Consider the following 11,332-nt stretch of genomic DNA (forward strand, 5'->3'; position numbering starts at 1 on the left):
GAGGGGTCGGCTGACTGAGGGGCGCGGGCGCAGGTGCGGGTATGGACGAGGTTTGGGAACGGGCCGCGCGGACGTGGATATACACCAGCCTCCCGGGAGCCTGGCACGCGCTGCCATGCTAAAGGCCTGTCTGACCTTGCACTCCAGCCAAGGGGACCACCCCCCCCCCGTCCTGAGGGGCAGCGGGTAGAGCCTGGCTGCGTGCACCTTGGGGGGCCCAGGGGCTCCCAGGGAGCGTGGAAACGGGGCCCATGCACTCTCCCCAGTCCCAGGGCCACCCCCGCGCGCCTCGCTGACGCCAGGCCCCGCCCCCCGGGGTGCTGCTTGGCCTCCCTCCCTTCCCTCTGCTGTCCCTCCCGCGCCCCCCCACCCGGGGCCCGGCGCCCACACACACGGGCCTCGAAGCTGCTGCTGCTCCTCACACGCGGTTGACACAGACGCCCACACAGCCCTTCTGATCGACGCGACCCAGTTAGAGCAGCCGTTCCGTGGTCTCGGGGCCGGTGCCACTTCCGTGACGGCAGGAACGCCAACTGCTCACCCCCTGATGAGGGAAGTCCTAGGGCCAGTTAGGGACAAATGAACCCTCCATGTCCGCCAGGGCCACAGCGGTCAAGACAGCCAAGCAGCAGCGTCCCTCTGGGGAAGCCGCCGGCGGCGCAGCAGGAAACCCTTCCGCCCTCCGTCTCAGGGCGGCCCTTGGCTCCCGCAGCGGCGCGTCTGGGGCGCGGGATCGCGGCCTCACAGGCAGGCTCGCCTCATTTGGGGACGGAGAACACGCTGCGGTCGCCCCGCGGGGTGGGGGCCGCGGCCGAGATTCCGAGGGAGGGCTATGCCGAGCCGGTGCCCTGGGAGAACAGAAAGGGGGAAGCCTTGGGGTGAAAAGCAAGCCGCCAAATTCGGAGCCATGGCTCTGGGGGGCGCTGGGACGGGAGGCACGGAGCGTTCTGAGGACGCAGCGGTGACAGCGGAGCTCAGGGCAGTGGGAGTGGGGAGGGGAGGAGAGGCCAGCACGGCTGTTCCCAAACTTCCGTGAATGCCGACTGCCCTGCAGGGCTGCCCCCGGAGCGGCTGCCCCCGCGGGTCCGGAGGGGCCCCGGGGCGTGAGGTGCGGCCGGACCTGCCCCTGCGGCTGGCGTGGGGGCTGCTCCCTGAGAACCGCTGGCTCGCCGAGGAGGAAGGACACTGTTGTTTTCCTCTTGTTGGCTTGAGACGTGCAAAGTGTTCCCGAACACTCATGGGAGGGATCTGGCGTGCAAGCCACGTGGGTTTGGCGCTGGGAGCTGCAGCCCCGGAACAGCTGCTTCTCCAGCATGTGTGCGCGTGGACTCCCGGACGCTCCAGGGAGGGGTGTTTCCTCGCCAAAAATTCATGAATTGAGCCCTCCGAGCCCTGGGAGATGGGAGTTCCCTTTTCCGAAGCTAAACTCAGCCCAACTCTGCCCGGCAGCCTGGTCCTTCCCGCGCGTGGCTGCAGGAGTCTGTGCTGCCCGAGCCAGCGGGGGCGGGGGAGGGGGCACCGGGTGGATGGTCCTTCTTTATACAAGCGGCCTCTGTGGGGAAATCTCCGACAGCGATGCACAGTCTTCTCCAGAGCGCGTGGGAAGCCTGGTTTTCACTCACGTGGGGAATTTTGTGCTTCCAAAAGGAAAGTGCTGGTTGGGGGCCCCTTGGGGTTGTGCCAGGCGAGACGGCCCGTGGGCAGGACGCCGGGGTCCTGCCAGCCTCGGGCTGGCCCTGCGAGGCCTCCCGCCTCTGGCCGGAGACCTGGGCCAGGGCCCCGCTCTTGCTTGCGTCACCGCTCAGTCCGATTTCCTCGCCTGGCGGACGCTGGGTGGACAGCTGGGTGACGGGTGGGGTTTGGGGGGGTCCATCGGACCCGTTTTGGGTCTGTGCGTTACTACAAAGGAAAAAAGAAAGGTGGGGCTGAGACCCTGGCAGGGTGGGAGGCAGACAGGGAGGCGGTGGGGTGAGCTCGTCCCCGCGCCCGGTCAGCGCAGCTACTGGAGGAGCCGGGCCCCCGGGAGCCAGGGCTGCAGCCGGCAAACCTTCCCGCCGGAATCCGCGTGGGAGAAGGCGGCTCCGCCGGCCCTGATTCAGGCGCCAGACGCAAGGCCGTCGGCACGAGGGCTGGTAAGACTGCAGCGCAGGGCGCAAGGAATCCTTTTTGTCATGGGAAGCCTCTGCTGTCGCCTGCAAACCACAGGAGAAACTGTGGGGCATCCCGGCTGGTCGCCGATGAAATCTAATTACTTCTGTCTGCCCAACGCTGAGACGGCACCGGGTCCACGTCTGACTTGGATGGGAAATCCAAGGACACTTGGGCCACGTTTCCTTTAGGTGCTGGGCCGGGGAGCAGGGGTGGGGATGCGGGACAAGCCCTCGAACACCAGCACGTGCTCAGTCTGCCCAGTGGCAGGTTCTCCCTGCGACTCAGCTGGGGACTGACAACCAGGATGTGACCACCTGGCTGCAAGGTGCAGGCTCTGGGGCGAAAGCTGCGGGGACTCGGGGTGCACGGCCCGGCCGGCGGGAGAGCGGCAGCCCCCTCCGACCTGACCGCGCGGGAGCCGACCCCTGGCACCCTCGGGGTGCCGTCTGCAAGGTGGGACCGCTGTGCTCTGGGGTCCCGCCGTCCGGCTCGGAGGGGCCGAGGTCTGGGGGGCTGGGCTCCTGCCGCGCTGGCTGTTCTGTGTGGGTGGCAATGAACCAAACTATTGGAGGAAACGAGTGGCTGAGAGGCACAGTGGGTGCGACGGCCACACTCAGATCACGTGACGCTCTGGGACCCCTCCCTGCACGGCGCGGGGTGCAGCAGCAGCTTCGGGGCCTTTGCGCACTGGCTCTGGCCCCCGCCTGGGCACGGGCCGGCGGCATGGCCTTCGACGCGCTTCTTGACCCCTCTGCGCCTGGTTCCCAAGTTCATCTGCAATGAGAACAGGGTTAACCCCCCAGGTGCCCTGACAGAGGATTGCTGGGGTTTCTGTTCATTTCACTGACACCTTCTGGTCCGGCTTGGTCAGCTTGAATGTAACAACAGAAAACCCTGCTACCTGAAGCTTGAACAGATATTTGGGTGTCTCATGAAGCACACGGTTGACATGGCAACTTCACAGTAACCATGGGAACTCGGGCACGTTGTCATTTCCCATCAGCCATGTTTACTGCATAGACCTTGAGCCTTGTGTGTGTTGCCTCAAGGTCACAAAGTGGCTGCCACCCCTCCAGACCTCACATCCACATTCCCAGGAGAAAGAAGGGAAAAGGGGCAACGGGCCCTGCCAGCTGAGTCTGTCCCTTTTTAGGATAAGCCACAGCTTTCCCCAAAGCCGCACCTTGACACTTTCACTTTCGCCTCATTGGCCAGAACTGTATCAAACGGCCACCTGCAGCTTCAGGGAAATCAAGGGCCTGTGATGGAACTGGCTGCTGTGGCTCCGTCGCCTCTCCCAGAAACACCCCACAGCGGCCGCACTGCGCCCTCGCGCCAAGACCTGCCTCCATGCAGAAGCCGCCAACCCAGCGGTGCCGTCTCAGGGCCTCTGGGTGGGGCGGGGCGGGGACAGGGCCACGGGAAAATGGCGACACATCCGGGTGGAAAATGTCCCTCAATTGTTTACATCTTGTAACGTGCAAGAGACGTGACACTTAGTAGCAAATTGCAGAGAGGGGAGGCTCGTCCAGGCCGTGGGGGACGGCTTCTCCCTGGCTGTGGTCCCCTGGGCGAGCCCCCCGGGCAGGGGTGTCCCGGGGCCTGTGCGCGGCGTGGCGCGGTGCGGCGGGGCGGGGGGCGGGGCCGGCTGACCCTGCGGCCCCACAGGTGTGGCAGTGCGGCGGCAGCATGGAGGTGCTGCCCTGCTCCCGGGTGGCACACATCGAGCGCACCAGGAAGCCCTACAACAGCGACATCGATTACTACGCCAAGCGCAACGCCCTGCGGGCGGCTGAGGTGTGGATGGACAGCTTCAAGTCCCACGTGTACATGGCCTGGAACATCCCCATGACCGTAAGCGGGGGCAGGCGAAGGGGCGTCGGAGCCAGGGCCGCTGGGCGGCCGAGCAGGCCAGCTCCTCCCTGGGCCCTGGGGACAGCCCCGGGCCGTCCTCGGCCGCATGAGGCGGGGCCCCCTGTGCACCCCAGAGAGGAGTGTCTTGAACGGCCCCTCCACCGATCACAGCCTTGTCTGTGTGCACGTCCAGCTGGTACCCCACGCCCCGCAGCCCACCTCAGGGTGCGCTGCAGCAGGGACGCCCCGGCCTGGCCCAGATCTCCGCAAACAGGGCCGGGCACTCCGGGGGACCCAGGGCCAGCGCAGGTGGGGGAGCCTCCTGTCTGGGCTGGGGCGGGACAGCCGGGCCCTCCCACTGGGAACAGCTGCCCTGGACCTTCTCGGGTGCTGGGAGGGCCGGAGGCCGCCGCGGACGAGGGGCTCCACACCAGGAAACCCTGCAGGGCGGGGCTGCTCCCGGGAGGAGGGCCCCCAGTTCCTGGAGCTCCCCGACATGTGACCTGCACCACCGCCCTGCCTCTCTTCCCGCCTGGCAGAACCCAGGGGTGGACTTCGGGGACGTGTCCGAGCGGCGGGCCCTTCGCCAGAGGCTGAAATGCCGCAGCTTCAAGTGGTACCTGGAGAACGTGTACCCCGAGATGAGGACCTACAACAACACCCTCACGTACGGAGAGGTACCGCCTCCGCCCTGGTGGCCTCTGGGGTTGGGCGGCTCGCGGCCCACATGCCGGGTCCCCGCGCCAACCTTCCCGCGGGCTGACGCCGCGGGGCCCGGCCCCCTCGCCCCTCCACGTCCGTGCCCGTGGTCATGCGTGTCGGAGAGCGCTGTGCGCGGGCACGTCTCCGTCAGCGAGCCCCCTGTGCAGGGTGGCCAGGCCTCCATGCTTATGTGGGAGGCATGTCGGTCGGTCTCCCCCGGGGACAGGCTCAGTCACACCCACCAAGGAGCTGGCCAGTCCCCCCGCAGCGAGCCCGCCTGCTGGAGCACCCCTCCCGCCCCCTCCCCGCCCCTGCCCCGGGCAGGCCCTCCGCTGCTGGGTCTCGGCCACCCCCGGGGTTGGCCCTCACTTTCCCGGGACTGCTGGCTGCAGAGCAGGCCCCTCTGCCCTGTCGGGGGACGGTGGGGGGTGGGAGGGCACAGCCTCGCCTCGGCCATGCACCGTCCGGCATGGGCTCCTGGTTGTAGGTGAGAAACAGCAAAGCCAGCGGCTACTGCTTGGACCAGGGCGCGGAGGACGATGACCGGGCGATCCTCTACCCCTGCCACGGGATGTCGTCCCAGGTAGGGGCGGCGCCCACCTGGCCAGCAGGCGGGGCGGCCACGGCGGTCAGCACCTGGGGGCGCTCTGCGAAACGCACGCACGCATACGTAGGCATACACGTGCACACACGGGCACATGTGCGCACAGTCTCACGGACACGGGCATGTGTGTGCACACGGTTACACACCCGGGTGAGGGGTGAGGCCTTGGGCAACCTGCTGGCCCTCAGACTGGGCAGTGTCGGCACTTAGGTCCCGGGGCTGCGGTGCGGGCACCACGGTTCAGGGGGCCCTTGCCACAGGGACGTGCTCCACGTGGCGTGTCCACAGGGTCCTTCCCGGAGCCTGTGGGCCAGGGGCCGTCAGACCCGCTGAGAGAGGAGGAAGCGGAGGCGAGAGGCCAGGTGACTTGCCTGAGGTCACACGGCCAGGCAGTGGCTGGAGGCCTCAGCCCTGGGCTCCTGCCGTTGTCTTGCAAACAAGTGTGAACAAGGACGCGGCACATGTGACCTTGGGGGGGGTTCACCTTGAGGTTCAAGGGCAGACGAGGCAACCTGGGGGTGCATGGGAGACCCTCCCCGGGGCTGGGGCTCCTGCAACGCCCGGGGAAGGGGCTGGGGTGTGCTGCTGGGGGGACCCCGCGGGAGGAACGGCGCCGCCCAGCGTCCGGCTCTCCGGCCCCGCCCCAGCTCGTGCGGTACAGCACGGAGGGCCTGCTGCAGCTGGGCCCCCTGGGCTCCACCGCCTTCCTGCCCGACTCCAAGTGCCTGGTGGACGACGGCAGGGCCCGTGCGCCCGCCCTGAAGAAGTGTGAGGACGTGGCCCGGCCCGCGCAGCGGCTGTGGGACTTCACCCAGGTCAGCGGGGCGGGGGCCCCGAGCCCTGGGGCGGGGGTGGCGGGGGTCTCGGGTCAGCTGCTTCCCCAGGAACCCGCCTCACAAAGGTTGAGTGACCAGCTCAGGGGCACAGCCAGGTCCCGACCCTGCAGCTGTGGGGGGGGGGGGAAGCCACACTGTCACCTCCTCCAGCCTCCTGCTGAGGGGCGTTGAGGGGGAGCAGCAGGGAGCCTGCGACTGGGGAGCCCTCACCCACTGCCGGTCACAGGGCAGGCCCCAGACGCAGCCCCAGCTCCGCCGGAACCAGCCCCTCCGGCCCTTGGGGGCTGCTGGGGCCGCACACCGAGTCCCGAGCACAGACGTGAGGGCCAACCGTCCAAAGGGGGCCCCCGACCGGCGGGTCAGACCCTGGACTCCCTGTACTGCACCCCCCCCCGCCTCCAAGCAGTTCTGACCCTGCCACACAGGGCCTCCTGCCCTGGGCCACTGGGTGCAGAGAGCACTTGCCCCTAAGTGTGCGGCTGGGACCCTGCGCCCAAGAACAGGACGTGTGGCCAGCCCCTGCCACTGCAGCCCAGGGTCCTCCGCCACGTGGGAGAGTGGACCCCGCGCCCCCCGCTCCCCGCCAGCGACCCTGACCCCTGCCCGCACCCCAGCTCCAGGCCGGGCAGCAGATGGCGCCCAGGAGACACAGCTGAGCAGGCCCACGGCACACAGGCAGGCACCCAGAGAGATGCAGGGCACAGTCTGGGGCTCCGGTCACAGGGGAGGCTGCAGGAGTGAGCCCGCGAGGGCCAGAGGTCCCCAGGGGGCCAGGACAGTGAGAGCCAGCCTGCAGGACAGAGGACTCATAGGCTGTGACCCTGGGTCCTCAGCACGGCCAGGCCCTCAGCGCTGGAGGGGCCCGAGAGCACATCGGACAGGCCGAGGGTCAGGGAGCCGCAGGCAAATGCGCATCTCGGGGCCTCAGGCTACGCTGTCTGGTCACTCCTCATGCCGGGAGGTGGGCGGGCAGGTGGGGTGTCTGGTGGTTGGGGGGGAGCTGGGAGGACAGAGGGACTCGGGACAGACAGGGCCCCGTCTCCGGTGGCCGTGAGCGGCCACGCCGGCTGGCGCCCCCTCCAGCTGTTCTCACGGCAGCTCCGGCACCCGCGCTGACTCGGTCTCCCCGCCCCGCAGAGCGGCCCCATCGTGAGCCGGGACACGGGCCGGTGCCTGGAGGTGGAGATGGCGAAGGACGCCAACTTCGGGCTGCGGCTGGTGATGCAGCGCTGCTCGGGGCAGAAGTGGGCCATCCGGAACTGGGTCAAGCACGGCCGGCACTGACCACGCTGAGCCGGGGCCGAGGACGGGGCCGGGCCCGCTCCCGGGCGGCCGGGCGGCGGGGGGCGGGGCCGCTCCGACGCACGCACGCCACGCACGCCCGGCTGGGCCGCCCTGACGCACCACGCCGGCTCCGGCTCCGAACCACGTGCCTTTTCCGCGGTTTTCCTGCGCTGCCGCCAGCGGCCGCCTTCTCTGCATGAGCGGCGCCCCTGCACACCCCGCAGAGCGGCCCCGGGGGCTCAGAGGGCGCCGGCCGGGCCTCGCGGCCGTGCTCACCCGCCCGCGGCCACCCCGTCGGACCCAGGAGCACGCAGAGCACCGCCTGCTGTGGCCGGGACCGGTGCCGCCCGGCGGCCCCGGACAGTGCCGCGAGGACGTGCCCACGGGCCCGCATCAGTCCAGCGAAGAGCAGGTTGAGCGATGCAGACCTACGTCAGGCCCCCTGGAGCTGGTCGGCGGCCAGGACGGCGTCCCTGTCCGGGGTCTCCCCCAGGCCCGGCGCCTGCCCTGAGCGCTCTCAGGCCGGGCTCGGCACACGAGGCCCCACGGCCTCTGGCCTGTTTTTATAAGTAAAGTTTTATGGGCACGTGGCCACGCCCACCTGCTTACGTATCGCCCACGCAGGCGCTTTGGGGCTCCCGGGCGGAGCCGAGCAGCAGCAACACCCTCCCCGCCCCCCTCCACACACCCGGGACTGTCCTGCAGCCTCCGGACAAATCAGCACCTGATGAAAATCGGCTCCGGGAGGGGAACCGGAAACAGGTCCTGCCCGTCCTCCCCCCATCACATCCGGGGCCAGGCAGCTGCTCATTCCCGCCTCCTGCCGGATGGTGGGACCCTCGGGTGTCCAAGGACAGGGCCCCGGGGCCGGCCGGACTGCCACGGAGGGGACGCCCAGCTCCGCCCGTGCAGAGGGCCTCCCAGAGCAGAACGGTGGGCGACGACGGTCCCAGCTTCTCCCCTTTTTTGCGGAAGGACTGGGCCAGCCTCTAGACCGCAGGCCTCAGGCGGGGAGCGCGCCCTGCCTGCCTGGGGTCACCTTTCTGCCGCCGGGAGCCTGGCTGTCCTCCCAGGGATGGCACGGCGGCCACGAAGCCCAGTGGTGTCTCCTTCAGGAGAGAAGCCGCTGCTGGGGCGGCCCAGGGGCCCAGGCCCCGGGGAGACAGGGTCGTCCCAACGATCAGAGGGGGAGCAGGACAGCAGGGTCGTGCGCGTCTCCGCGTCCCTGGACAGGGAGGTCACAGGCCATTCCAGGTTCTCGTGCCCTGGGGACACGAGATGCCCTTCGCCATCTTTCTGATTCACCGTGACACGCGCTCTCCGCCCCCACCATCCCCGGCTGAGAATAGCGTCCACCACCACCCGTGGCTGTGGGAAGCCCCCGGCCCTGGTGTCCACGCTCCTTTCGTCTAAAGGCACGAGACGGGGAGACAGAGAGAGAGAAACGTGGATCTGGTGCTCCACTTACTGAGGCATCACTGGCTGCTGCTTGTCTGAGCCGAGCGGGGCGGCGCTGGGTGGGTCGAACCGCAGCCTCGGCCTGCGGACGACGTGCCACCACGTGAGCTGCGCGGCCAGGGCCCTTCCCGCGTGGGAACCACACGGTCTGCCCCAGGCAGGCGGGGCTCACGCTCGAACCTGCGTGCCCCAACCCTGTGTCCCTCCCTCTCCGCCCGCCTGCCCAGTACGTCTTTTTTCTTTTTAAACAGCAGTCATGTTTTAAATGGCCACGGCACAAGCAAATAGAAGTTAATGAAACTTCACAGCAGGCTCGCTTCTTTCATTAAGCCGATCCTGCGCTGGCTCTGCGGCAAACACAGGGAAGTCCCGGTCGCTTGTTCACAGCGGCTGGTGGGCGGCCCGCGCCGACCGCCAGGGCAGGGAGGGGCTGTGCCCGGGCACAGGCTCCTGAGGGGCGGCAGCCCTTGCCTTCGCTCCGCCCCTGCTGGAGACAGCGGGGTCCAGAATTTACCTTGGTCTAATGGAAAGGACCGTCGCCGCCATGAAGCTTCCCTCACCGCTCAGCCGGTCCGGGTGAGCAGGCCCCGTGGGGGGTGGGGTCCCAGGAGAGGGCGGGGCAGCCCCGACCCCCGTGCAGGCTGGAGAGGCGGCCCGGCCAGGGGCCCGACAGGCTCGAGGAGGGGAGCCTTCTGAGGGCCCAGAGCAGCCCTCAGGCAGCTGTGCCTGGAAGAGCCCGGGAGTGGGGGTCTGGGGTCTGAGGCCTCCCCTGCCCTGGCGCCCACCCCATCCTGGAGTCCCTGGCCCAACCGCAGGGACAGAGAGGCGAGGGCCATGTGGTGTCCCCGCGCAGGGCGTCTGCCATCGGCAGATTCCGGGGCTGAGCCCTTGCGGGGCTCACTCCGTGGGGGGGGTGCTGGTCAGGTGACGGGCACGTGCAGAGGAAGTTCAGGGCAGGGCGGTCACAGGCGGCTCGGCGGGCAGCAGCGTCAGCCAGGTGGCAAACCAGGTGAGGACATACGTTTCTGTCATGTCCCACGAGCACCCTCCAGGGACCCTCCTTGCCTGGCCTCAGTTCCAGTCTTTGCCAGAAGGTCGTGACGAAGATGTGACTCCGCTCATCCAAGCTCGCCGGTCCCGTGACAGCGGCTGGTCCCGCGCCCGGAACCGCTGCCGCCCTGTGCTGCGGCAGGGAGGTGGCCGTGCGGGGAGCAGGCGTCTTCAGCCCTTTCCTCCTGCGAGGCCCCGGGGCAGGAGACGAGGGGCCCGGATCGGCAGGGTGACCGCCCGCCCCTCAGAGGCCGGGCCTGAGCGCGGGGCCGCGCGAGCGTCCAGACTCCCGCGCACGCAGACGGCCTGGCGGGCGTGGGGCCGGGGAAGCTGTCGGGGCTCAGGGTCCAGGAACAGGGGCCAGTGGCCGAGCGCCGCACGCAGAGGCCGGGCCGCTGTGGGGGAGCCCCCAGACGCAGAGAGCCCCCAACGCCCACGGAGAAGCCGTGCTGGGCGAACCAGGTCGCGGGGCCCGCGGCAGGCCCGTCGCTGCCTCACACTTGTGAGAGCTGCACCCCCAGGTGCCAGAATCGATGGAACCGACAGCCCGCAGGTCGCGCAGTTCGCGGTGCGGGGACACATACGGTGAGAAGCCTCGAGGGTCACCGCTCTCGCTCTTTGACGCGCCCGACAGTCAGTCCAACGGCGTAGCTGCGCCCATGCCGGGCGGCGGGCCGTCTGTCCTCGGGGACGCGGCGAGGCCGGGGCGGCCGCCCGCAGCCCTTAGTCACGCCCCCGCGGGGGAGCCAGGCCGCGTCCCGGGGTCTGCAGGGACAGGCGTGTCCCCGCTGGCCGGCTGGCCCCCGTTTCTCGGCGGGGCCGTGGGGGCTGCTGGGGGAAGGAGACCCGGTCGGGGGAGGGGGAGGCCAGACAGGCGAAGAACCATTCTGGGAGGAAACCACCCAAAGAACAGAAGAAAACATCCTGGGAGAGCATCTTACTTTAGAGGAGCTTCAGGAGACAGCGTTTTAAAAGAGGAACCTAGAGATTAGACACAAAACTAAAGAGTGAGGAGAAAACCACAGACCCCAGAGCTGAGGGCACAAAAGGAGGCCCCACGTAATCCAGCCAGGGGCCAAAACGTGAAGGGCAGGAGCAGAGGCCAGAACCAGCGCGGCCGAGGGCCCCACCGCTGGTGTAGAGGAGAAACTCCAGGCCTCACAGCGATGAGAGGTTTAGAGAAAATCCTTAGAAAGAAGCAGGAGAAAGAAGACAAATTACTCTGGACCCACAGGACAATGACTCAGCATGGGGACCATCAGTGTCTCTTAAAAAGGAAACTTCAATGCAGAAGAGGGGAACTAGCCCAGAGGGTCCGGGGAGGCCTGGAACAGAGCCGGGGCGCAGGTGCCCAGCCCGCCGCGGACCATCCCCCGCGGGGCAGCAGCGCCTC

At 68.6% G+C, this 11,332-nt stretch overlaps 1 protein-coding gene across 1 annotated transcript in view; it reads left to right on the forward strand.

Moving 5' to 3' along the window:
- The window catches only part of GALNT9 (polypeptide N-acetylgalactosaminyltransferase 9), a 31,663-nt gene extending 24,232 nt beyond the window's left edge, over positions 1–7,431 (forward strand). Inside the window, exons 7-11 of the mRNA XM_054594442.1 lie at positions 3,820–4,005; positions 4,545–4,682; positions 5,195–5,290; positions 5,959–6,126; positions 7,285–7,431. Of these exons, the coding sequence (XP_054450417.1) occupies positions 3,820–4,005; positions 4,545–4,682; positions 5,195–5,290; positions 5,959–6,126; positions 7,285–7,431 (735 nt within the window). The remainder of the gene's footprint in view (positions 1–3,819; positions 4,006–4,544; positions 4,683–5,194; positions 5,291–5,958; positions 6,127–7,284) is intronic.
- Positions 7,432–11,332: the final 3,901 nt, after the last annotated feature.

The sequence above is a fragment of the Pteronotus mesoamericanus genome, unplaced genomic scaffold (genome assembly GCF_021234165.1).
Source record: "Pteronotus mesoamericanus isolate MK-2021 breed Mesoamerican mustached bat unplaced genomic scaffold, CSHL_Meso_final scaffold_507, whole genome shotgun sequence".
NCBI lineage: Eukaryota > Metazoa > Chordata > Mammalia > Chiroptera > Mormoopidae > Pteronotus > Pteronotus mesoamericanus.